General features: G+C 59.8%; 1 protein-coding gene across 1 annotated transcript; it reads right to left on the reverse strand.

The window, feature by feature from the left end:
- Positions 1-13: 13 nt before the first annotated feature.
- Positions 14-25601, reverse strand: KIF19 (kinesin family member 19). Its single transcript, XM_029212162.1, has 20 exons — positions 25493-25601; positions 23682-23762; positions 13202-13312; positions 12481-12568; positions 12044-12180; positions 10851-10976; positions 10312-10506; positions 8783-8929; positions 7331-7453; positions 5926-6091; positions 5078-5252; positions 4774-4972; positions 3912-4182; positions 3693-3814; positions 3090-3223; positions 2730-2835; positions 2469-2565; positions 1427-1824; positions 1055-1214; positions 14-822 (listed from the first exon to the last, which is right to left on the reverse strand). Exons 1-20 carry the CDS (start codon positions 25529-25531, stop codon positions 692-694), a joined length of 3006 nt encoding a protein of 1001 aa, XP_029067995.1. The 5' UTR covers positions 25532-25601; the 3' UTR covers positions 14-691.

Consider the following 25601-nt stretch of genomic DNA (forward strand, 5'->3'; position numbering starts at 1 on the left):
TGGGCCTTATAGCTCTGCCCTTCCTGGGGAAAGACCTCAGGGTCTAGAGGAAAACTGCTTTCCCCCAGGTGTTTGTAGGTTGGTGCTGTACAACCAGCCAGAGGGCAGTAGAGGGTGGTGGTGGTGGTGGGAGGGGAGTTGGGTTGAATCTTAATCAGTCATGGCCACCCCACATTTCAGGCAAGGTCTAGTTTCCAACACAACCATCAAGACTCAAACGGGATTTTATTGTTAAAAAGGGGGCTTGGTGGGGGCGGAAGCCACTGCTAAGTAACAAAACCAGATTCCCTCCCCGACCCCAAGCACAGCATGGGAATGTTCCTGCCCCAGATGTGGGCCCAGGAGCCCTGTCCCATCAACAGTTCCCTCCCCCCCATTTCTGAGGCCAAGTCGGGCCACAGGTCTCAGAACGGGGTTTTGGCAGCAGGGTTTTCTGTCCAGGGCTGGGAGGCCAGGGAGCCCTGCCATCCCGGCCGTGCCTCCTGGGCTCACCTCCCTTTCCCAGTGGCACCGCAAGCACGGAAGTGTTGGGCAGGCACCCTCACCGTTCCTGGGTCTCAGGAGCCCCCGCCTTCTGAGATCCTGAGCTCCTGCTCGCAGGGCACCCCCGTCTGCCCAGCCTCCATCTCCCATTTCCTGCTACACCCCATTCAGTCTTGGGGGCAGGAGGGCCGGTTCCAGGCAGGGTCCCTCAGTTATGTTGGAAGCGTCCATCTTTGCCATGGGTGCTTGTGCCATGGGGCAGGCGGGGCCCCCGGGTAGCCCGTTGGGAAACACCAGCTGGGTTGGAGGGGACAGCGAGGGGTGAGGAGTCCCCAGGGCCTGCAACAGGGGAAGGGCCACGAGCAGTGCTTTAGGAATGCCTCTCCATCCCCTCTGATCACCCAGTGGCTTTGAACTCCCTAGGGGCACAACCCCAAGGTGCCAGCCCCACAAATATTCTTCAAGAACCCTGTTTCCAGCAAGGGGCAGCCATAGGGCAGGGAGCTCAACATGCTTCCTCCCTGGGCTGACCAAGCGCTCCCCTCCCATTCCCTCCTTTGCTGGTACTGACCTGTGTTCTGGCTTGGAGGGAGTTTGACCTTGGCCATAGGCAGGGTGACCTTTCCCAGATGCCGGGTACCAGAGGCTGGGTGCCCGCACACTCGCACCCTGTGGTCCGAGATGCTCTGCGCGGGATGGGGCCCCAGGAGGTGTGTCTTGGGGCGGGAGAGCTGTGTTGGTTGAAGAGCAGTGAGGTGAGGTGGGAGCCGCATGCGGATCTGATACACGGGTCTGCCCTGGCAGCTATGCCAGCTTGGGGGGATACGGCATGGAGGGTGGTGCACAGCTAGGGGTACCCTGGGGCCGCTGGAGCAATCCAGCCCTCAGAGCCCCACCAACAAGGCAGGGGCCCAGACCCCCCAATCCTTGTCCCTGGACTCACCCCTTGCCCTGTGACCTCAAAGGACTGCGACCTCCGCTTCCTCCTCTTTGCTTCCAGCAACTCCTCCGGTTTCTTGCCCAGGCTTTTCTTCTGGCCACGCAGCCAGGGCCCGGGGCCATCGCCACGATGCTCGACGGCCCGGGGTGGGGCCTCACCCGTGCTGCTGGACAGGTTGTCCTCACTGGCAGCGTGCTGCAGCATGGGGCTGGGTGGCCGCTTGCAGGCCAGCAGGCCGGGTGGCCGCGCATCGTCAGCCTCGCTCAGCGAGTGCAGGGACAGGCTGCTGCGCTCCATGCTGGGTGCCAGCAGGTGGCGCCCCTCGGCGCCCAGGGCCCGAGAGCGTCGCCGGGCAGCCTTCACCGAGATGCACTTGGTGTCCGTCAGGATCTCCTTCCTCTCTGCGGCGGGACAAAGGAGCACCCAACCGGGGATCAAGGCCACATATTCCTCCCCCTCCTGCACCTCCAACACCCCTTCTTTGCCAAAGCATCCCCCCTTGCTTGCTGTTTAAGAAACCGTGGGCAAGTTTCTGAGCCTTACTTTCATCTGTAAACTGGGGATGGTAAAACTAACCCCACTGGCTTGTGAGGATTTTTTTTTTTTTTTTTTGGCCAAGCCTTAGTTCCCCGACCAGGGATCGAACCCATGCCCCCTGCAGTGGAAGCGCAGAGTCTTAACCACTAGACCGCCAGGGAAGTCCCAGGTTATGAGGAGTAACTGAGATAACGGGCATAGCCTATGGCCAGGGCGTAGGGGTTCGGTCTATATTTGCTCTTACAATTATTTCTGAGTGGGAAGGTGGGGCGTGATCCTAAGCGCCATGTGTTCCCCATTCCGGTTTCTGATTGTGCCCCCAGCTTTGTGTGGACAGAGCAGCTCGTTAATCCTCTCTGGGCACTGGTGCCTCTCTTTCTAGAACGGTCAGCACCCGACGCATGGGTGTACTTAGAAGTGCAGAGGGAAGGAAGGGGCTCTGGGCTGGGTGATCTGAGCAGTTTGGACGATGCCAGGCTCAGGCTGACAGGGTGGGCAGGGGGCACACCTTTGCAGGACAAAGGGATCTCTGACAGGTTCTCACTGCTGTCAGGGGAGGAGTTGATCCGGCCGCTCAGGCTGCCCAGGCTGTCCTGAGTGGGGGCCTGTGAGACGAATTGGTTGGGAAGAGAAGCCACTGGACACAGCAGGGACCCTATGTCCCCAGGGGGCTGTTTTGGAAAGGCTCCATCCCAACCACTGGGTGTCCACCCTGGCGCTCCCACCTGCAGTAGAGGAGCCCATAGGGCCAGCGGTGCTCAGTGCTCACCTCCTGCGTCACCAGGCTGCCAATCTGGATGGGGGGTGGGGTGGGCACAGAGGAGCTCTTCACCTGCCAGGCCCCGGAACTGGCCTTGGACACGTGGTTGGCTTCACTGAGGTTGGTAGAGGAGGATGGGCATCTGTTGACCAGGCTGGTCCCACTGCGGTCCCACCCCCACCCTAGGGGGGAGCTGTTGTGTAAAGGGAGAGAGGACCCAAAAGTCCTGGCTCCAGACCTGTGTCACCTCCCCCCTTTCGTTCCTGCTCCATCCCCCCCAGGAAGCCCTAACCTGGGCTGGCATCTCTGGGACACAGCCCGTGGTGGCTCAGGCAGGAAGGACTGGCAGAAAGTGGCCCCTGGCCTCACCTCTCTGTGCTGATCGGAGGCAGGAAGCTGTCCTGCAGGAGCTGGGCTTCGGAGCTCAGCGTCTTCACGCTCTCTGGGTCAGACTCTGGGGTCAGCAAGGTTCCTGCTCTGCTAATTTTGGGCAAGGAGCTGTCCTGGGGAGGTGGGGAAGGGGCCGTCAGAAGACTTGGTCCTGGGCCGGGTAACAGCACAGGGTGACAAAGGCACACAGGGTGTCTGGGGCGGTAATAGGGGCTGGGAGCCCCAGAGGGCAGTGGGCTTGTTCTCGGTCCCCAGGGACAAGCTGTGGTAGGCTAGGCATCCCCCGTGGCACTGCCTGGTGGCCTGGTCTCCTGGGAGGGCGTCTGGGGCCATTTGTCGTATCTCAGATAGCCAAACCTGACCTTCAGACCCTGGGTGGGGACAAGTGCCAGAGAAGAATACGCCGAGAAAGGAAGCTTACTCAGGCTTGGCAAGCCTTTGGGTGGGATAAGAAGGAAGGAGTCAGCGCCCTGGGGACCAGCCAGCCTGGTCCCACCGCCATGCCAACGACCTGCACGCACTGCCCTGGCCATCGGCCCCTCCCTTAGCGCGTGTGCGCGTGCTCAGGCCCGAGGCGCCCACCTGCAGGGCCCCAGAGGCCACGCGGTCCATGATGGCCGCCCGCTCCAGGCTGCCCTCGTCCTGCGCTCGCACGTACACGTCGTACAGCTCCTGCAGGCGCTGCGGGACGGCCAAGCTGTAGTCTGCCGGGGGAGGGGCAGGGCTCAGCGCGTGCCCTCGGGCCCTCCGCGGGTCGATGGGGCCCGTGGGCGGCTCGGACGCGCGGGGCGCGGGCCCTACCGTCGATGATCTGCCGCTGGCCCTGGATGATCTCGTCGCAGAGGTTGCGGTGCTGCTCCAGGCGGCGCAGGGCCTCGCGGCGGTGACGGAGCGCGCCGTCGCGGAGCAGCGCGTGCGACTGCATCTCCGTGTTCTCCACCTCGAGCTCGTGCACGCGGCACAGCAGGCTGAGCACCTCGCGCTGCTCCTCGGAGCCGATGCGCCGCGGCAGCGTCTCCTCTAGGCGCCGGCCGCGCGCGCGCAGCTCTCGGCATCGCTGCTCCAGCGTCAGCTGGGGACCAAGCGGGGTGAGCGCCAGGCGGGCTCTCGCCCACCGCTGAGCCTGTCCCCGCGCCTCCAGTCCCCGGACTCTGGGCTCCCGGCTGAAGCCCCGTTCCGAGGCCCACCCTCGAAGCTGCCTCTCGGGCCTTGCAACCAGGGGCTGCCCCTGAGGGGCCCGTCTCTGCCTACCTTCTTGCCGTCCTGACCACAACCCATCCCTGGAACCAGCTCCGTGGATCTGCTGAGCCCCAGCCCAGCTGATGCCCTCAGGGCTCACGGTACCCTGAAACCCCCTGGCCAGGATATGCTCCAGAACAGAGGGCAGAGATCTGGAAAATCCTAATTATGATATTGGCTACCATTTTTTGAGTCCTTGGTATGTGGAAGGCATTTGTTTAATCTTCCCAACAGCCCTACTCGGGCTGACTGCTCCCATTTTGCAGATAAGTAAGAGAGGCACAAAGAGGTGAAGGAGTTCAGTGAGGTCACAGGGCATTTGTGGCCTGAGCTCCCAGCTCTCACTCCTCGCACAGGCCTCCCCCAGCCCCTTCCTGCTGGGGCCTCTCAAACCCACTCTCCCAGACCCCCAAGCCCCAGGCACCTTCTGCTTTCGCAGCTTCTTCTGCTCCCCCGTCAGGGCAGCGATGCTCTCCCGGGCGCAGGCCACCTCGGGGGGCTCCAGGATGTCTGGCTGGTCATCGCCTGTGTCCGAGTCCTTCTCACTGTCGTCCTTGGTGTAGGACTCCTTGCGTTGCTCCTCCCTCCACTTGAGCGCCCTGCGTGACTTCTCGTGCTCCCAGCTGCCGCAGCCCCACCCCCGAGGGAGACCCGGGATTCAGGCCACGGTGGGAGGCACGGCATGCATCTCCAGCTCCCAGCCCCTGTCCCAGGCGGGGGGTGCTTACCCTGCAATGGTGAGCAGGTGGCGGGAGGTGTCGATCTGCACCTCCATGGCGTGGTTCTCCAGCTCCAGCAGGTGTCTCCGCACGTCCATCTGCTCCTGGAAGGCGCTGATGAGCTGCTCCCGCAGCTGTCCCATCTCAGCCTGCTCACCCTTCTCGCTGTGCAGCTGGACCTTGGCTGGCCGTTGAACGGCAGGTGGGGGAGGTCAGTGGAGGAGGAAGGGTCAGGCCAAGAATGTCTGGGCTACCTGGGGCCCTCCCCTCTCTTTCTTCCCAAATGACTTCCTGTGCAAGCACCTCCTCCAGAAAGACCTCCTAGATTACCACAGCCCTCCCACGTCCCACTTCCGCATTGAGTCTTCAGGCTATGACCCAAAGGTGATTCCCAGCTTCTCTGTATGAACTGGGCTTCCGCCGGCCTTTAGAGCACCTTTCCGTCAACTAATAAAAGGTGCCCTTTAGACACTTTACTGCCATCTGTTGGAAAATCATCATAGCAAATACAGAAAGTGTATGAGCACCGTATCCCTTCTGGTGATGCCAGGCACAGTCTCGGAGCCCTGCACTGCAGCCCCGAGAGTGACGCCCCACACAGCTAAATGCCCACGTGCCACTCACTCGTGTGATACCACCTAACCCTCAGGTCGAGTCTCTGAAGCAGAGATCGTGATTCCATTTGACAATTGAAGGACTGAAGGCTCAGAGTGGTTGATGACTAGCCCAAGGCTACCCAGCCAGAAAGAATCTGAGTCTAGCTTTGAACCCGGCCCCGCCTGACCCATGAGCAATTTGAGACGGCCTGGACGGGCTTCGGGAGACGGGCTCCCACTAACACAGACCCACACACACACCTTGGATGTGACAGATGTCGCCCCGCTCCAGCCGGCCGTGGGCCTGGCCCCGCCCACCCTGCTTGTCGATCTTGCACTTGAGCCTCTGGATCTCGCCCCGCAGGTCGGCGATGATGCCGGTGTGCTGCGTGATGTGGTAGGAGACGTTGAGCAGGTTCTGCTTCACCTGTGGGGATGGGAGGGGAGCAGGTACGGTCACCTGGACGCCGGGGCCTGCCTGCGGGTTCCTCTTTTCTCTTTCTTACCCCTAATCTTTCTGACAGTAATGGCCTCCTTACCTCTGACCCTACAACCTCTCAACACTGCGTGCCTCCGCCAGAGGCATACTCCTAAAACGCTGCCTTCCCTGGTCAACCTTCAGTGGCTCCCTACTGCTTGGGGGAATGCCCTAATTACCCCACCACTCTGTCTAGATTTTCTTTTGACTCACTGCTCCATCAGGAACATTCTGCTCCAGCCGAGGAACCATCCTACTTGCCCCACTCCCACCACCGACACCATCTCCTTCCTGCCTCTGGAACCTCTACCCTTACTGCTGCCTCTCTTCCTAAATTTCCTCCCCATCCTGTTTCCCTCTCACGGTCTCCAAAGAGCTACAGGGGATCCCACCAGCACCCCCATCCCCGATCGCTGGCATCACTTCCTGCTGTTAATAATATTCTGAACTATCAATTCAGGGTATTATTATTACCTGTCTCCTCCCATCATTCAGTTCCTTGAGGGTTGGGATAAATCGTAAAGTGCCTGGAACAATGGCTGGCGAATCGTAGTGTCAGGAGAGTGTTCACGAAATTCTGTCTTAGAATTCCCACCCCTCTACCCACACGGGTGGAAACAAACATCCTAACAGAATAGTGGGGATTCTAACACGTTCACCGGAGAGGGTGAGAACGTGGGCTTGGAAACCAGGCAGACACAGCTCTAGTCTCAGCGTCATCACTGCCCTGGGACTCGGAGGTCACTTAACTTCCTTCAGCCTCATTTTCCTCAGCTGTGAAACGGGGACAGAAATAACGCCTGCCTCATTTGAGGATCAGATGAGATGATTTGATAAAGGGCCCAACGTAAGTGCGTAGTAACGGTCACCTCTGTCTATTAGGATTAGGGGCTTTGGAAAGGTAAACATCTGACTATCTAAAGATGAAAAGGGGAAGATGGAAGGGGAAGACGGGGCTCGGGGCTCACAGACCTTGCACGAGAAGAAGGGGACTCTCAAGGGCTGTGGGCTTCCCGGCAGGCAGCAGGGAAGGGCACAGGAGTGACACTGGACTGGGGAGTGGGGCCAGTGCAATGGTGGCTGGTTCCAGAGAATGTGCGGTGCAGTGGCAGGGACTGGAATCAGTCCAGGGGCTCGAATCTTGGCCCAGGAAGGCGGGCCCTGGGGGACAGACCAGGGGTCCCTCACCCTGGTCTTGATGTTCTTGGCCCGGCCAGCGTAGGTCAGGGTGTTCCGGGATTCCTCAAAGGCACTGCTCGCTGGGCTGATGTGGGCGATCATCACCGTGCGGCTGTTCCCCCCCAGGGAATCCTGGATGGGGCCGAGGGCGGGCTGTGGTCAGCAGGACCCTGCCTTCCTGCACGCTGCTCCTGCCAGGCTGTTCGTGATGCCCTTGTGGGGTGTGTGTGTGTGTGTTTCCCTCTATCTCACACTCACACACACACACACGCGCACACTCTCACAGCCGCTGGTGCCAAGCATCACAGGACTCTCCCCTCCTCCTCTGCTGTCCCCCCTTCTTCCCTCTTCCAGCTTCTTCGCCAAAGTTCGTATCCAGGTCAGGGTCTCCCGGCTTCCCTTCTCCCCTCATACGTGAGAACGAGGAAAGGCAGCGGCCCTGATTGGCTGGGAACCAGAGGGGGGAAGAGCCCCGTGGGGCCCTGGGCCCCTCCCCCATCCCCTCTGGCTTCCCAGGTCCCCCTTTATCCGACTGCTGGTGGCGCTGTTGTCTTGGCTGGCGTGAGGGGGGTGATGGGGGCCTCTGTATGAAGGTTGAATTTGGCCTGTGGCCACCGCCTCCCTTGCCCTGGGCTTGCTATGCCCTCCTGGACAGATAGAGAGTACACAGCGGGGCTGCGGGCTTGGGGGGAGGCAAAGCCCTTGGCTGCGGCAGTTACCAGCTGGGCGACTCCAAGCAAGCTCCATGACCTCTCTAATCCTCCGCTTCCTTGGGTTTCGAGGGTGGCAGAAATGAACTGTCCTGCCTCCCAGGCTGTAAGTGCAGTGATGCTGGCAGGCCGATTAAGCCACCTGCAGCTCTGCTATCGGCCCAGACAGACCTCTGCTGGGACCCTACGTCCGGCACTTACTAGTGTGAGGCCTTGGGAAGGTTACTCGGCCTCCTAGTGCCTCGGTTTCCTCATGTGCAAATGGAAATGGTAATCCCCTAACTCAGACTCGCTGACAAGATGCAAGGGACCGAGAAGGGGGTGCTGAGGTACCGAACACAGAGCCCAGCCAGGAGCGGGGCCTCCCCTACAGCAGCCTCTGGGAGCCCTGATGCTGACCGACCACCTGAACCCCCAAATCCAGACGACCCCCAGTTCCCCTAGGCCCACAGCCCTGGGGCGGGGGGTCAGATGCAGCCCTTTTCCCTCCCTGCTGCCCAGTCTTTGGTGAGAGTCACCGGATAACATACAAGACACCCAGTGAAATCTGAATTTTGGATAAATAACAAGTGGGTTTTTGGTTTTTGTTTTTTAGTATAGTATGTCCCAAAGATGGCATGGGACATACTTGTACCCAAACAGATTTTGTTTATTTGAAATTCACATGCAGCTGGGCGTCCTGTATTTTTCCTTGAGACGCTGGCGGCCCCACCTTGGGTGCCCAGGCACTGGGCCCGGCGGCAGGTCATACCTTCAGGAGCCGGGTGAGCTTGCTGTCACGATAGTTGACGTACTTGTTGCTGCTCTTGTCACTCAGCGCGTTGATGCAGTTGCCCAGGGCCAGCAGCGAGCGATTGATGTGGGCCCCCTCTTTCATGCGCTGCCCACGGTTCTGTGTCTGGGGGGCGAGCAGTGGGTGTGACTCCCTGCCCCGGGCCATCCTGAGTTGTAAACCCCTCCCTCTCCCCCAGGGCCCCTGCAAGGGAGAGATGCTGAGGGCCTGGTCCCACCTTCTGTCTGGCGGGGGGCGGGGGGGGTCACGGAGGGCTTTCGAGAATGTCAGAGAACCGGAAGGCCTCTGAACAAGAGTGGGGGACAAGAGGCTTCTGAGGGCTGAGACCCTGGCACTTCGTCTGCCCCGGGGGGCTAGCCCCGCGGCACAGCTAAGGCAGCGCCGAGAATGCGATGGAGGTGGGTCGTGGCTTCCCAGGCAGCTCAGCTGAGAGCCGGCCCGGCCACGGGCATGGCAACAGGCGTGGCCACGGGCACATGGCTCTAGAGGGTGCGCCAGGCTTCAGGGAGGGAAGGGGGGGGGAGTGAGTGTGTGTGAATTGCGTGTGTAGATGTGACAGCACGTGTGTGTGTGTGAGGAAGTCTGTGAGTGAGGAAATGGGTTCAGGTGTATGTAAGTGGGTGTGAGAGCAGGACGGTGTCAGTCCCAGGAGGCTCTGCCTACAGCCGCCCTCGGGAGACGTCTTTGCCCAGCCTGGTGAAGCTGGGACCCACTCACTCCAGAGGCCGCGGGGCACACCCTCTCCCCCCGCGGGGAGCTGGCTGCTCCCCTGTACTCCTCCTCCAGGAAGCCCTCAGGCCTTTACTGGAAGAGAGGGGTGTGTTTCTCCAACCCCACCCTGTTTAAACCAACCCCACACGTTCAAACCAACCCCACACGTTCAAACACAAGCCCTGTTACATCTCCCTGGTGCTGTCCTGTCCCTTGCATTTGCTTCAGTGCTAACGGTGACATCACGCAGCCCCGGCACTCACGTGACCCTGAAACCTCCAAGTTTGCCCGCAGGAGGGGCCCGGGCCCAGGCGCAGGGCCAGGCGGACTGGGCTTAGTGATGGGGGACAAATGCTGAGAAATGGGTGATGGACCTTTTTCTCTCCCTGATGTGGTTGGCAAGGGCCCCCTCCCGGGCTCTGCCCAGGGTGCCCCCAGTCGGGGGACGTTGTTTCCCCCCTGCCCCAGCTCCTCATTGGGCCCCTTCATTCTCTTGCCTGTTCCCCGCTCCTCCGGGGCAGCCACTGTCTCCTTCCCTGGAGAAATCCCCACGCTCCCAGGCCCCTTCCCACAAACAGCCCTTGTGTGCTTCCCCAGGGTACCCCCCATCCTTCTTGCTCATCGGAGACATTCCTCAGTCCCTTCCCCTCGGGATCCCCCTCATCCCCGCCCTCCCTGGGACAGTCCCCACCCTCACCCCTTGGGAAGCTGGGCGGCCAGCATCCCTGCCCTGCCCCCCAGGCTTTCTCCCCAGCCCCACGGGGAGCTAGCCTCACCTGGGAGGCCCGCTCAGAGCCAGCCAGGTCGATCATGAACAGGCGGCCCTGCCGCACCTCCTGCAGGACGTTCTTGACCCGGCTGAGCTGGCGCACGGCCACCTGGAGCACGGCGTGGGAGCGGGAGGACGTCTGGTTGGCGGCCGTGGGCTCCTGGGTCCTCTGCCGGTTCCCCTTCAACAGTAGCTGCATGATCTGGGTGGGTGGGGACGGGGGAGGAAGGCCACTCCTGGGGACCCGTGAGGATGCTCCCACGTCCTGCAGCTGAGAGGTTGGGAAGGGGCCCAGGCAGGGGTGGGTCGGCCCCCTGGGTGCTGCGGGGCCTGGGAGGTCAGGGCCTGTCTGTAAACTGGGAGGCTGGTTGCCTGGTCAGCCCCCAGGGTCTGCGTGGCTGGGGGCGTGTCATCCAGGATTCTCTGTGTCTGCCCCAGCCCCAGCCCAGCTGAGCGGGCAGCTGCTCCCTGGCTGCAGGGCCCAGCCCCCTCCCACCCATCCCCACCCTCCCCGGGAGGTTAGTGTCCCTCCCTACTGTGACTCGCCTCTTTGGCATTGACGGTGGAGACCTCGGTGATCCCGGCCACCTGGATCACCCCTCTGGAGTCCTCCCTCAGCTCCAGGTACCCCAGGGCAGGGTTCAGCAGGTCCCGGATCATCTCATTGTAGATCTGATGGGCCAGGTTGGGAGGGGCAGGGGACAGATGTTAACGGGAGACCAAGGGCAGGAGGTTCAGGCTATGGCCAGGTTCTCTGTCCCTCCCGAGAGCTCCAGGCCCCTCTCAGGGAAACCCTGGTTAAGGAGGACGACCCCTTCCTTCCTATGGGGTGGGCATAGGGGGCTTCAGCACCCGGAGGGAAACATGGGGCCGCCAGAGGCAAGGGTGCAGAGGCATCAGAACCACACGGAACAGGCTGGCCAGGCCCGGGACGGGGGATGGGGCCTGACCCACGGCCGAGCCCTGTTTGTTGCTAGGCAACCCATACTCGACCTTCCCCTGCTCCCACCTCGCAGGCCCCCAGAGTGCATCTTGCTGGCTGCGTCAACGCCACGCTGGCTGGGGCAGCTGCTGGCAGCAATGTCTCACTGCCCTTCCTGAGCTGTCACCCGGGAGATTATCAGCTCCCGGAGGGAGCCGGAGAGGCCAGGAGCCAGATGGCGTCTAGCCTGCTGGCTCTCCTGCCTCTTCTGGCCTCTGTGTGTCCCCCCCCACCGCCTGGCCACCCCCGCTGACCCCTCATTGCCTGGTGGTAGCACTCATACAGGTGGGCATCAGAGGCTGTGGCGAGAGAGCGAAGGCTGGCAGGTCCCAGCCTGTCCGTGTACGTGCAGTTCCCACCTGTACCTATAGACACTGAGTGCCTGCACGTAGCCCGGCAGGGCAGAGACAGGGTTGGCTTTCAGGAGTGTGCCCAGGAGGATGGCGTCTGGGAGGATGGCTGAGGTCTGTGCTCAGCGACAAGGCTACTTTGGAGTGTGGCACAACGGGCACGGCTCGGCTTTAAAGCCCTGGGGTCCTGAGTTTGAATCCCTGCTCCCTCACTTACTGTGTGACCTCGATCTAGTTGCCTAACCTCTCTGAGCCTCAGTTTTTATAAAGTGAGGCCAACCATACGCACATGGGAGAGCAGCAGCGATGAGCACCCCAGGAAACTGCCCCGTGACAGGGAGGTGAGCCAGCCCGGTCCTATGGGCCTCTTGTCCAAGCCCACGGGACAGGGTGGAGGGAGGACCCACCTCCAGGTAGGACATGGACACCTCATATTCCATGTCGTTGCTGGTCTCCTCAATGGCACAGAAGAGGTCATTGAGGGTCCGAACGTAGATGCCGGGCTCGTGGTCTGTGCCCAGCATGGTGTAGGTTTTCCCGCAGCCTGGGGCAGAGCAGGGCGGCGGGTGAGCAGGGGCTCCTGGCAAACCTGGGTCTGTCCTCAAGGCTGGACCCTCCCAGATGGCCAGGGAGGAGGGGGGAAGGGGAGAAGATGGCATCCTTGGCTGGGGATGGGGCTCTGGGTCCAAAGGGCCCTGGGGGAGGGTGGTTTTAATCAGCCACGTCCTCGGACCCTGCTCCGGTTGGGGCCAGGCTAGCTCGGCGGTGGAGGGCAAGGGGGCTTGATTCTCAGAGGGGACAACCAGGGCATACAGTCCTCTCCGTGGGCTCTGCTCCCCCTCACCTGTGGGACCATAGGCAAACACAGTGGCATTGTAGCCTGAGATGACGCCTTCAATGAGGCTCTTGGTGGTGGCCTGATACACCATCTCCTGCAGGAAAGAGGAGACCCGTCAGGGGCCTGGGCACAGGCAGGGCAGAGTACACAGGCCCACGGGCACATCCTGGCTCCCAACAGAAGCAGCTTCTGTCCCTGGAGCCCTCGGCCCCAGAGAAGTGGGGGTGGGAAGTGGGGAATGGATGTCTCTGCTTTCACCCCATGGGGGGATGCCAGCCTGAAAGAGAGCTCAGGACACCTGAGACGCCTCCCCCCACAGCCGGCTCCCAGCCCCCAGCCCTGAGGACGCACGCATCACATCTGCCGCTGGGAGCATCCCGCAGATGGGCAAGACGGGGGTCCCTGGGAGGGTGTCAGCTTCCCGTAGCTCCCCTCCCAGCACCAGATGGGCTTCAAGCACTCTCCTCCAGCTCCCATAGGGGCCACCTGTGGGGTGTGCTGTGTGGGTCCCCGTGTAGGGTGGCCTCTGTGTGCTGACCGGGGCGTGTCCACACAGGAGGCTCTGAATGCACCACGCAGGCACACGCACACTTGCACGTGTGGGGAGACAGCAAGTGATGGAAGGAAGGCTGAGGGTCGTGGCAGGGTCCCTCAAGGACTCCCTCCTGAGGGGGTCAAAGGGCAGAGGGAGGATCTTGTGTGTCCCTGGGCCCAGGCCCCCCCTCACCTGGGTGGCAGTGAAGTCAAAGGCCACGTCGAATAGGTAGGACTTCTCCCGGGAGCGATGCGCCCGCAGGATGTCGTCGGGGTCTTCCATTGGGTCCATAAGAACCACCATCTGCAAAGGTACCCGAGGGGAGGCTGGTGGTCGCCCGGGAGCCCCAGGCCCATACCAATGTCAACACTGACCACTGACCTCACCCCTCCTCACTCAAGACATGGGAAGGAGTGGGGACGATGCTCTGTGTCCAGGAACGCCGGGGCCAAGAGGTAAACTGAGTCCTGACAAAGGACAAGGCACTGAGGGGGATGGGCTGTCCTAGAGCCACCCAAGGTCGCAGACACAGTGATGCAGCTCCTTTCCTGGGTCAGCAGGGGAGCCAGGGCCAGTGGCAGCCCAAAGAGGACTTGAGAGCAGACAAGGCATGAGGGGCAGCCCTTGGAGGGGCAGAGGGAGCTGACTGACAGAGGAGGCTGACTTGGGAGCCCGGCCCGGCTCCATGGACCTGGGAGATCCACATGGGTCCCTGTCGGTGCACCCCCGTCCAGCACCAGGATTCAGGAGGCCCAGTGCCGGGAGGACCACAGCCTTGGAACTCCCACCAGACTCCTCCCAATAGGTACACAGCTGTGCTCACTGCGTCTAAACTGGCCTAAGACCCCTGGGGTCCCAGCAGGGCCCCCTTCTGGGATTCTCAATGGAGGAGGGAAGAAGGAAGAGGTAAGACAGCTCCCTAGGAGGCCCGACCCAGGACCCTCACCCAGACGTCTTACCCAATCAGATGGGATTCCAGGTAAGCCAGTTAGAGGGGATGCTCCAGACAGGCTGGGCTGGGGCTTTGTGCAGGGAAAGAATGAGGCTACTGACTGAGGCCCCCTCACAGCCTGCCAGAGGCTGGGTGGCCATGGTGAGCTGAGTGCAGGGTGTCGGGGCCTGCGGCTGTACCTGGGGTGCCCACCTGTCCCCAGCCACCACCTCAGGGCTTCAGCCCCAGTGCCCTGTAAGCTTGTCCCAGGATCCAGTTCCAGGCTCGGGCCCTAACGCCAGCAGCAGGAGCCCTGATCAAGTTTCAGACCCAAATGAAGATACACCCGCCCACAAGTCCCCAGGTGTGGGTCCCAGTGGAACGCAATGGAACTTGACCAGATGTACAGCTCTCACCCTTAGTGCCAGAACTCCTGTGCATACCGGCAGCGCCAGCGGCCTGAGGGCCACCCTCTAGGGACCTTTGATGCAGGAGTGGGTGAGCTGTGTGCACTGATGCCCATCACCCACTGATCACCTTCAAGTGACCTCTGGGCACTGCCAAGTTCATGGCACCGTTGGCATTTGGTTCTTTTGACATCCAGGCTCCTGAATCAGGACATTGTCAGCACGACTGCTATGATCCCCTCTTAAAGAGGGCGTTGGGGCTTCCCTGGTGGCGCAGTGGTTGAGAGTCCGCCTGCCGATGCGGGGGACGTGGGTTCGTGCCCCGGTCCAGGAGGGTCCCACATGCCATGGGGCGGCTGGGCCCGTGAGCCATGGCCGCCGAGCCTGCGCGTCCGGAGCCTGTGCTCTGCAATGGGAGAGGTCACAGCAGTGAGAGGCCCACGCAAAAAAAAAAAGAGAGAGGGCTTTGTCTGGGTCTCCATCTGTCTGGGCCCCAGCCTGCGCCCCACCCTTCAAAGCATCACCCCCATCCTGGTCCACTCTGGCATACAATGGAGCCCTTGTGCCCCTCAGCCAGGTGAACTGGAGCTGAGCCGCGGAGGGCTGGGGTGGGGTGGGGCGCTGTGGGCTGCACAGGGAGTTCAGGCCGGGTGACCACGACTGCTGGGCACCTTCTATGGACCAGGCATTAAGCGGGGCCCCCGAGGAGAGAGAGAAAATGAAATGTGGTTTCCTGCCTCTGACATCACAGTGGAGTGGGGAACAGATCATTGTAATAACAAGCGCTGGGCTCCAGGAGGCAATCAGAGCATAGAGGAGGGGCATGTGATCCGTGATGCAGGTTTTCCACTGCAGGAGGGCTTGCTGGAAGAGGTGGCGCCAGCACTGAGTCTTTTTTTTTTTTTTAAGCTTATTTACTTATTTTATTTTTGGCCGCGTTGGGTCTTCATTGCTGCACGTGGGCTTTCTCTATTTGTGGCGAGCGGGGGCTACTCTTCGTTGCGGTGCGCGGGCTTCTCATTGCGGTGGCTTCTCCTGTTGCAGAGCATGGGCTCTAGGTGCGCGGGCTTCAGTAGTTGTGGCACACAGGCTTCAGTGGTTGTGGCTCGCGGGCTCCACAGCACAGGCTCAGTAGTTGTGGCTTAGTTGCTCCGCAGCATGTGGGATCTTCCCAGACCAGGGCTCGAACCCGTATCCCCTGCACTGGCAGGTAGATTCTTAACCACTGCGCCACCAGGGAAGTCCCCAGCACTGAGTCTTAAAGGATGAGTAAGAGTTGGCTGAGGAATGTGAGGTGAGGAAAGCAGACGAGGGAAAAGCATTAGCAAGGCCACGAGGTGAGAGGCAGGCTGTGGGCAGACGGCCTCAGCTCCGAATCACTGGCGATTCTTATGAGAAAGGCAGGGATTTTTCCTCCCGTCCCGTCTGCCAGGAATCTCGACAGCACAGACCCAAGATGGCCACAGAAGGAGACGTTGGGGCTCCTCTATGAGCACATGCTGCCCCCGCTCTGGGAGGCTCCTGTCCGTCCTAAATGTCACCCAGGCTGGCACCCAGCATGTGCCCAAGGAATGTTTTCTCAATAAGGCTGCACGGAGGGAGCTTTGAAGGTGCCATATGCAGTGCTACGTGCTTTGCACACATTTTCTCATTTTCCCCAACAGCTTAGAGTAGGCACTCATATCATCTCAGCATTATCATGAGGAATCAGACTGGTACCCAAAAGCTGCACTGCCAAGTACAGAGCTGGTTGGATTCAGAGCTGCTGGGTTCCAGAACCCAGGCCCCTAACCACCAGACCTCCCGCCCCTGCCTCTGGACCAACAGCTGCCTTCCTGGGGCCTGTCCTGGTTGAACTGTGTCCTCTCCAAATTCAAATATTAAAGTCCAATCCCGCAGTCCCTCAGAATGTGACCTTATTTAAAAAGAGGGTTGTTGTAGCTATAATCGGTTAAGTTAGGGTGCGGTCCCTTTATAAGGACTGGTGGTGTCCTTATAAAAAGGGGAAATTTGGACACAGACACGCGTGGCGGGAAGATGACGGGAAGAGACACAGGGAGAAGATGGCCATCTGCACGCCGAGGACAGAGGCCCGGAACAAATTCTCCTTTGCAGCCTCAGAAGGAGCCAGCCCTTCAGACTCCTGGCCACAGAACTGTGAATGAACATATTTCTGTTGTTTAAGCCCCCCAGTGTGTGGTACTTGGTTCCAGCAGCCTTACAAATTGATACACTACTGGAGGCAGGCTCCTGCCTCAGCTCTGAGGGGGTGGGCTAGTCTGGGAGCTCTCTTTCACAATTCCCTGCATCTTATATTTTTTAAAATTAATTAATTTTATTTTTTTTTGGCTGCGTTGGGTCTTTGTTGCTGCGCGCGGGCTTTCTCTAGTTGCGGCGAGTGGGGGCTACTCTCGTTGCGGTGGCTTCTCTTGTTGCGGAGCACGGGCTCTAGGCGCACGGGCTTCAGCAGTTGTGGCTCGCGGGCTCAGTAGTTGTGGCGCGCAGGCTTAGTTGCTCCGTGGCATGTGGGATCTTCCCGGATCAGGGCTCAAAGCCGTGTCCCCTGCCTTGGCAGGCGGATTCCTAACCACTGTGCCACCAGGGAAGCCCCTCTGCATCTTAAATGTTCATGCCTGTGGCATGCTGGGCACCTGACTCTGGGAGGTCTCAAGGGCCACGCTGACCACACAGGATGCACAGGGCCCTCCCGATGCTGGCGGGATGGTGGAAGGCAGGGCCGGGAGTGGGGAAGGTGGGTGGCACACGGCAGGGCTCTGTCCCCACTGGTCCAGGCCTGCTAGCTCAGCAAAGGCCCCCGGGCTTGACCTCTCCCTGCCCCCACTGACTCCACCTCCAGACGTGTTTTTCATTCAGTGCTGACTGTGACCTTTCCACGGTTCTAGCTTTGGGCCTGGAAACCCAAGACCCGCAAGGGAAGTAGGGGGCCTCAGGCTTGGGGGAGGGTGTCATCCATAGCCTGTGTCCCCATTAGGGACCAGGCTCCTCGCCCGCATCTCCTAGGTGAGAAATACCGTGAACAAAGTGTGTCGGGAGTTCTTCCGCTGCACACCGCTAGCTGCTGGTCTTTGATCGGCTTTGCAGTTTTAACCGCTTCTTTCTGGCCTCCAAATGGCTAAACTGAGACCAGGGTTTCACAGTCTTGGCACTATTGACACTTTGGGCTGGATCATTGTTATCAGGAATTGTCCGGTGTGTTGTAGGATGTTTAGCAGCAGCCCTGGCCTCTACCCACTAGAGGCCACGGCACAGCCTCCTCCCAGTTGTGACATTGCCGAATGTCCCCTGGGGAGCAAAATCGCCCCCAGTTGAAAACCTCTGACCTAGACTATTCCTCCTCAAGCCTCCAAACTGGCAGCGAAGATCTCCGGGGAAGGGGATGTGCAAGTTGGGTTCAGGTTCCATACTGCTGTGTGACCTCGGGAAAACTGCACCACCTCTCTGGGCCTCAAGTGCTTCCCAGTTGGAAGTCTGGGAGGACCAACAAGGCCGTAGCCTTGAGAGAAGAAATCATGCCAGCACTCCTCACCTACTCAGGAAGCCCCAGCAGAGAACGGGCATCTGGGGAGGCCCCAGCCTAGGAGACATCATTTCCGTCCTGGGAGCTGAGTCCATAGCTCCTGTATTCTCAGGGTGTAAACAGGACACAGCGAAACAAAAGCCTGATTCTAGGTGGCTATCACACCTGTAAGGCTGTTTCTAGATTTTTGTTTTTTCTTTAAGAAGGAAAATTCATGGCTGGTCATAGTTCTAGTTGTAAAAGTACCATCTTGTGGGTACTCAAGAAAGGAGATTTTGATCTCAGGAAGGGTGTCCCTGGGCCCTGACAGCCTTCAGGCTAGATGGAAAAGACCAGAGCGCTGAGCTCATAAAGCCACCAAGGCCCAGCTGGCTGCTCAGGACAGAGCCACACCTGGCTGATGTCCTGGACAGGTCTCCACCTGCCTACAGGACTCTGAGGACCCTGAGGCCTCGGGTGAGAGGACGTGTGACCAAGATCGTCTAGGGCTGCATCTCTCATGGGCCTACAGTGTCGCCCTGGGAACTTGTAAAATACAGATTCCCAGGCACTACCCAGATTCACTGAATGAAAATCTCTGGGGAACTGGGCCCACAGATCTGCCTTTTTAACCTGCACTCTTGCCTTGTACCCATTCAGGCACTCAGTAGAAGAATCCTTGCATCCTGGCAGCATTATTCATAACAGCCAAAAGGCAGGAAGCAACCCAAATGCCCATCAACTGATGAATGGGTCACCTAAATGCAGAGTAACCATAGCCTGGGATAGTATCCAGCCACAAAAAGGAATAAAGTTTGAACCCAGGCTGCAAGGTGGATGCAGCCTTTTCTTTTTTTTACTTTTTGGCTACACCCCGTGGCTTGGGGGATCTCAGTGCCCCAACCAGGGATCAAAGCCCCACCCCCTGCACTGGAAGCATGGAGTCCTAACCACTGGACCGCCAGGGAAGGTCTTACAACGTGGATGAACCTCGAAAGCATTATGCTCAGTGATACAAGCCAGACACGAAGGACCACATATTGTATGATTCCATTTCTACAAACTGTCCAGAACGGGTGAATCTATAGAGACGGAAAGTGGTTTCCTGGGGCCGGGAGGGGGCTGGGGAGATGGGCGGGGTGGTGGCTAAGGGTGGAGAGAAAGACTTCTTGAATCCTCTCCCAGTCACCCTCCTTTGGGGCTACAGAACCAAGAAGCATCCAGATGGTGGGTGTGCACGGGGGGCTCCACCCCCGGGCAGGTGAGTGGGGCTGAAAGCGCCCGGGCTGCTCCCACAACACTCACAGTCTCTGACTCTCGGCATCTGTCACCTTATACTTTATTCACCTTTCACAATAGCCTGCACTTGCGTGGCACAGCTCTCCCTTACAGGATTGCCTCTAATCCTCTCTCAACAGCTCTTGGGCTGGGCCGAGCAAGTTCTTTCTTTCTTTTTTAATTAATTATTTTTGGCTGCGTTGGGTCCTCGTTGCTGCGCGCAGGCTTTCTCTAGTTGCGGTGAGCGGGGGCTACTCTTTGTTGCAGTGCGCAGGCTTCTTATTGCGGTGGCTTCTCTTGTTGCGGAGCACAGGCTCTAGGCGCGTGGGCTTCAGTAGTTGTGGCTCGCAGGCTCAGTAGCTGTGGCTCGCGGGCTCAGTAGTTGTGGCTCACAGGCTTAGTTGCTCCGCAGCATGTGGGATCTTCCCGGACCAGAGCTCGAACCCGTGTCCCCTGCATTGGCAGGCAGATTCTTAACCACCGTGTCACCAGGGAAGTCCAACAGTGGAGCAGGTTCTTAACATACTGTCTTCTGATGAGGAAACGGAGACCAGGATCCGGAAGCCCCTTGGTGGCTCCTCCGATAGGACCCCAGGGGCACGGGGTGGGGGTGACAGTTGGGCTTTGAACAGGTAAAGGCTAACTGCGGGATTATGCATATGGTCAGGTGACTTAAATCCTGTCAACAAGCATGGTCTGGAGGGCTGGGGGGAGGATCCGCAGGCTGCGGGCTCTGGGGGGGGGGGGGGGGGAAGGGAGCCGTCTATTCCGGAACTTCTGGGCCCCAGCGACCTCTCAGGCTGTCCCTGTGGCCATCAGTGGCATCCCTGAGGGGTCTGGCGTCAGGGTCTATTCCCGGCCCAGATGCTAGGAGACCGAGCTCCTACCTGACCCTTCCGTGAACACAAAGGTGTGGCCGTGACAGATTGGGGACAACCAGACAGGGAGCCCTGAAGCCAGAAGGGGGCGGGCAGGAGGTGGACCAGGGTTTCACTTACCTCTGAGGCCTGAAACCATCCCGTGTGTCAGCCCTGGAGATAAACTAACCTCTATTAAACGCTGACTGTGCGCCAGCTGCTGTAAGCACTGGGCATGCGTTAGCCCGTGAAGACTTCTAAGATGGCGCTGTGACAATGATCCCGAATCAGATGGGGCGATGGGGGTGGGTAAGACCACAGGCACCCGGACCACCTCGTGACAAATCCAAACCCTAACTCCGGCTTCCCCAGAATCCGGGCACGCCGGCCTCTTGTCCCCAGAGGACACTCTGCCAAGTGAGTGTCCACCTCTGCCAAGCTAGGGGAACAGTGTCTCCCTCATCTGCAGGAGAATGACGCCTAGCTCTAGGCAAGGCAGTCCTAGGACCCCGCACGGTGGCCCAAGCCAGTGGCTGGCTGAGGCCTCGGTCCACCTCTGCCCGCTCAGAACCCACCGACTGGTGGGCTTTGGCAGCATCGCCTCCCTGCTGACCACCAGGGGCCGGGCTTCAGTAGTGACCTCTGGGCTGCTGTGCTCGGCGGCTCCTGACCCGCTAGCCCGGGACAGCAGGAGCAGGGGTGAAGTAAGCCCTGCATCACAGAGGAGGCAGAGCCCAGAACCCCAGGCCAGCAGAGGCTGGGTTGGGGAGCCCTTCTGCGGGGCTGGGCCGTGACAGAGGGGCCACAGCCAAGGGAGCAAGGGAAGCAGCGGGTCAAGGGCAGATCCACTTCCCAAGCACACGGCTCTTTAGCGGAGGCCGGGTCTGTGTAGGATGCTTGGGCCCAGCTGCACCTTTGCTGAGAAAAGACTCGAAGGCCCTGTTGTCCTGGGGATGCTCGCAAACTCACCCTGCCAGCCCACCGGGCTCCAGACCTCAGGGAGAAGGACCAGAGCAGCTGGCCCATCAGTGAGGCTGGCCAAGCCTGCAGCCCCCAGCCTCCCTCAGGGCCAGCTGCGCAAGCCTGGATGGCCTGGGCCACAGAGAAGCCATGGGGGTCACCGGAGAAGGATGGAGGTCAGGGGGCAGGGCCTAGCCAGAGGGCGAGGCTATCCATTTTACTTTGTGGACTTCACCTTACTGGTCAGAGGGACGGAGCACCTGAGCGGCGGCTTGTTTTTCGGAGGTTCCCAGCCTGCCATTTGCTGTGGCTTCTCCCAAACTGCAGTCCAGGCAAATGTATCTTTGGGGTTTTTGTTTGTTTGTTTTCTTCGGCCCCATCGTGCAGAATCCCACGCGGGATCTTAGTTCCACGACCAGGGATCGAACCTGGGCCCCCTGCCGTGGAAGTGCAGAGTCTTAACCACTGGACCAAGGAAGTCCCAGGCAAGTGCATCTTTGAATCCAGCAGGGAGAGAAGATGCTGGGGGCCAGAAGCTTAGCATTCTCCCTGCAGGGCCTGGAGTCTGTGTTGAGAGCCCTGAGCCCACACTGCTCAGACCACTCTTTCCACGTCTAAGCTGACAAAGGAGCAGCTCCGTTGGGACTGCCCAGCCCTTGGGACCTTCTCGGAGGCGCAGCTCGGCCTCCCTCTCCACTGGCAGGGACAGAAAGGAGCCAGTGTTTGCTGTGCGTGGGCACACAATGGGTTGTGCCCGGGACCAGGGCATTTCTCTCAGCATCAGTTAATATCTATCAGCCCCCACGCCGGCTGGGAGCCAGGAGCAGCCCAGAGAGAGGGCATCATTGTTCCACCTCTGAGGACCTGATATCCCTGGGGCCAAGCTGGACAAACAGGGAGTGGCCTTGCCTGGAAGGAGGTTTCTCCTCTCGGGTTCTCTGGCTGTTCATGGCTGGCCCCTCTCATCAGCCAATCCAGCAGCCCTGGGCCCTCTCAGTCACTTGTATATGATAACTCACAGCTATTAAATGCCTACTGGGTACCATGCCCTGGGGAAGCGCCGTGCATATATTTGCGGCTGAGGACCCTCCAGAGGAGGCATTATGGTGACTGTCGCCACTTACAGAGGAGGCAGCTGAGGCTTCTGGAAGCAACCTGACCCAGGCCACACAGCCGGTAAATGATGGAACCTACACTCCACAGCTGTTGCGGGCATTCATGCTACCCCCACCAGGCCTTTAGATGGGTTCTTCCCAGCCCCCCGCTGCCTTCCTTCAGGCCTTTGAGGAAGGCTACCCTTTTCCAACAGGGCACGGAGGAAGAGAAATCAGGAGGCTGGTGCCACCCAGCTCTGTTGTGGCCACAGCTCACTGGGGCTGAAGGAAGAGGCTGGGTGGGGTGAGCACTTGCCCCCAGGGACCCCGAGGCAGGCAGGCATCGCAGGCTTTGTCTACCTATGGTCTTCTTACCATGGCCCTTGGGCTTCCTGAGTCCAGCCCGCCAGGCTCAAGGCCAGCAGGTGCCCACTTTACGCCTCTCTCTGCAATGCACTGCCCCGCCCTGACTCCTCTGACCTCCTAGCACATCCAGCCACCTGGATGGATGAGCCTGGCCACTCAGGAGAAGCTAGCAGCGGCCACAGAGCAGAGGCAAGGGGTTGCTCTCGGGGTCCCCAGAGGCCATATCACCATGATGCTTCTACCCAGGCAGCAAGCCTGCCCCCACCACTGTGCCCATCCCCACCCCAAACCTGAGTCAACTGCCTACCCCAAAAACCATCCTGGCCATGGTCTACAGAGTGTGCGGCCTGGCTCCTGCCCACGCCGCCAACCTCATCTCACTCCTCTCGCCCCTTCTCTCTCTGGCTTGAACCACACTGGCCTTTTCGCCATTACCCAAGTGTATCACAATCCCTCTCACCACAGGGCCTTTGCACATGCAAGTCCCTCTAGTTGAAATTTCTCCCTTCAGCACACTCCTAATGACCTCTTCTTCATCCCTCCTGTTTCAGCTCAAGCACCCTTTCTCAAGGAAGCCCTCCCTGACCTCTGGGTCTAGGTCAAGTTCCCTCTTATTCTCATATCTCCACACATTTCTTTGCAGCCCTTGTTGGCCACAAACTCATACGTTCATGATTCAATTCTTTCATTTAAGTCTCATCTCCCTGCGCTGGCAACGGAGGGAGGACAGGGTCTCTTCTGTTCACCGTGGTTTCCCGGCTCCTAGCACTGTCCCCAGCGTGTGTTGTGGGCACTTGATAAATATTTCTTGTCTCCTGTGTAGATGGAGGTGGGGCTTGCCCTGCCCACCTGATCATGTTGACAGGAGAACCAAGAGAGCAAATAGACATCCAAAGACTTTGCAAAACATGAACAGTCTGGAGGTGAGCATTAGCTCTAGACCCTATGAACACATGCTCTACGGGTAGCAGACCCACTAAGGTGGGGAAGTCAAGTCATGGGTACACGGAAGGTGTGTGAATTTTTTCAGGGCTGGAGGGAGGGGCTCAAGCTCCCCCTCCCCCTCAGACCAGGGAAGCTTTTAGCTCTCCTTGGATCAATCTAGGGAGGCTTCCTGGAAGAAGGACTATGGTTTCCTTGATGATGTAGTCAATAGTACAGCCAAGAGTTCAGAGGGTAGAGGAAGGGCCCTTCCTGCCCCTACCAGGTGTGAGCAGACCTCTGCCCTGCCCTACAGCTCCCAGCCACACAGCCCCATGTACCTGCTCGTCTACTTTATGGGCGATGAGAGTGGCTCCTTCTTCCAGCTCTGCCACGCTGATGGGCCGGACCCGGAGCGCCACCTGGGAGGGAAGGCCAGACCCCTGGGATTTGATGGAGAGGGTTGTGCCGGGCCGCAGAGGGAAGGATGAGAGGACCCCAGGAATCCTCCCCTGGACCAGCCCCATGGGTTCCTCTCTGTTCAGCCATCCGAGCCTGGTTCATCTTAAGGAAAACTCAGTGGTTCAAGGCTACCCTCTAGGTCGAGGGTACCAGGTCCACAGACTGTGGGCTCTGTCTGAGTCTATGAACTTCCCAGGAGCCTGTGCCCTAGGGAGAGCCCCAGCGGAGAGAGCTGTCTGCTCCGCCAGGCTGCATCAGTCACACCCCAAATTAAGCACCTGCATCTCCCCTGGGCTTTGAACTTGGAGCCCTTGGCAGTGGAGCAGCCTGTCTGTGCGTCTGTGGACAATGTGGGTGGGAGGTGGGACGGGGGCCCAGGGGACATCCCCTCCTCATGCTGACAACCAGTGACTGCATTCCCACCTGAGGACAGTGCCATCGGAGGCTCCCACCTCCCTCTATCTTCCCGCCAGAGAGAGATGGTGGGTCTTCATCCTGGGCCTGGGTCTCCCCCCAGACGGGGCGCTGCTGCTTCTACTGATCAAGGGGAAATAGCTGCTCTTGTGGGGCACCAAGGGGGGCGCGTGGGTATAACTAACGGGCCCTCATGCCCGGTAAGAACCCTTCACTCTCAGAGGCACTTCACTGCCTGTCAGGCCGCGCACACCGGCCTCCTCAGCCAAACTCCACGGGTGGCAGGGAAGGCCCCTCCAACCCTGCCCCAGGGGCGCGCACCACACAAGCCAAGGCAAGCCATTTTCCAAGAGACAATTCTAAACTACCAGAGAGGATGTTCCAGAGCCTCCCCGGGCTTGCTTGGGGGCCTGGGGCTGAAGTTCGTCTTCGGAGCAGCAAGCTCGCCCTACAGAGGCGGGAATCTCTGGGGGCTGTATTATCCTCCAGTTACATTACCACCCACCTGCTGGCGATGGCGGCCCTTTCCCGGACCTCAGAAGTTGGGGGGGGGGCTGGGAGAAAGCAGTGGCCTTGGGGTCACTGAGTCTTCCCCCCATCACTCAGTCTGGCCCCACTGATAATCAGAAACCTGTCTTTGTCTCCACCTGTCTCCCGTGCCCCCCACTCACAACCTCTTCCTCTGCCCCAGTCCCCGGGGCTATGAGGGGCCATCTTGGTTGCTTCCAGCACTTCTCGGAAATGTTTAGAGTCCTTACTTGGGCGGCATCTGTGCTGCAACCCAATAACCAGCTACCTTCAACCCTGTACCAGCTCCTCTGGTACCTGGGGGCTCTTGTCTACCTACCTGTGATCCTCAAACCCTTTAAACTCCTGACACCACCGGGCTGGCATGCCCTGGTTCACCAGGAAACTCCCACTTTCCTTCCCCGGGCAGGTAGGTCAAGCCCTCCCTGCCCATGGCTTTTCTGGATCAGAGAGCAGTGTTGTTCCAGAGCCCCATCTGCACAGGTGGGGGGTGGGGGGGCCCTGCTGGGAGGGTGTAAAGGGGGAGTGGGACTGAAGCCAGGCTAACTTTCCAGGCCTTAGCAGGGTGGCCATGATGCCCTCCTTCCTGACATGCACCACTCGGGGCAAGTTGCTCTGGACGCTCCCAGCCCCTGACCCTGAGTGTCCTCTTAGCGGGGGCACCCAGTACGGTACGGAGGCCGCCCGAGGTTGTGGGTTCGGGGGACCAGGGATGGGGTCGAGGAGGGGGAGGTTGACGGGTTCTCACCATGAGTTGCTGGTCCTTGGAGTCCCCGCTGTCCTTCATGCTGGCGGCGGGTGGAAGGGCTCAGGCCGCGACAGCGGTCGTGGCCGAGCCGCAGCCCCACCGCCGCCGG

This window comes from Monodon monoceros, unplaced genomic scaffold (genome assembly GCF_005190385.1).
Source record: "Monodon monoceros isolate NGI ecotype Baffin Bay Population unplaced genomic scaffold, NGI_Narwhal_1 Super_Scaffold_9, whole genome shotgun sequence".
Lineage (NCBI taxonomy): Eukaryota > Metazoa > Chordata > Mammalia > Artiodactyla > Monodontidae > Monodon > Monodon monoceros.

Coding starts and splice junctions, on each gene's coding strand:
- KIF19 (XM_029212162.1), bottom strand. CDS start 25,531: ATGAAGGACAGCGGGGACTCCAAGGACCAGCAACTCATG. Junction 3,224..3,692: donor TGGCCTCTGGGGCCCTGCAG/GTGGGCGCCTCG, acceptor CCACCTCCCCAG/GACAGCTCCTTGCCCAAAAT. Junction 2,566..2,729: donor GCAGCCTGGTGACGCAGGAG/GTGAGCACTGAG, acceptor TTCGTCTCACAG/GCCCCCACTCAGGACAGCCT.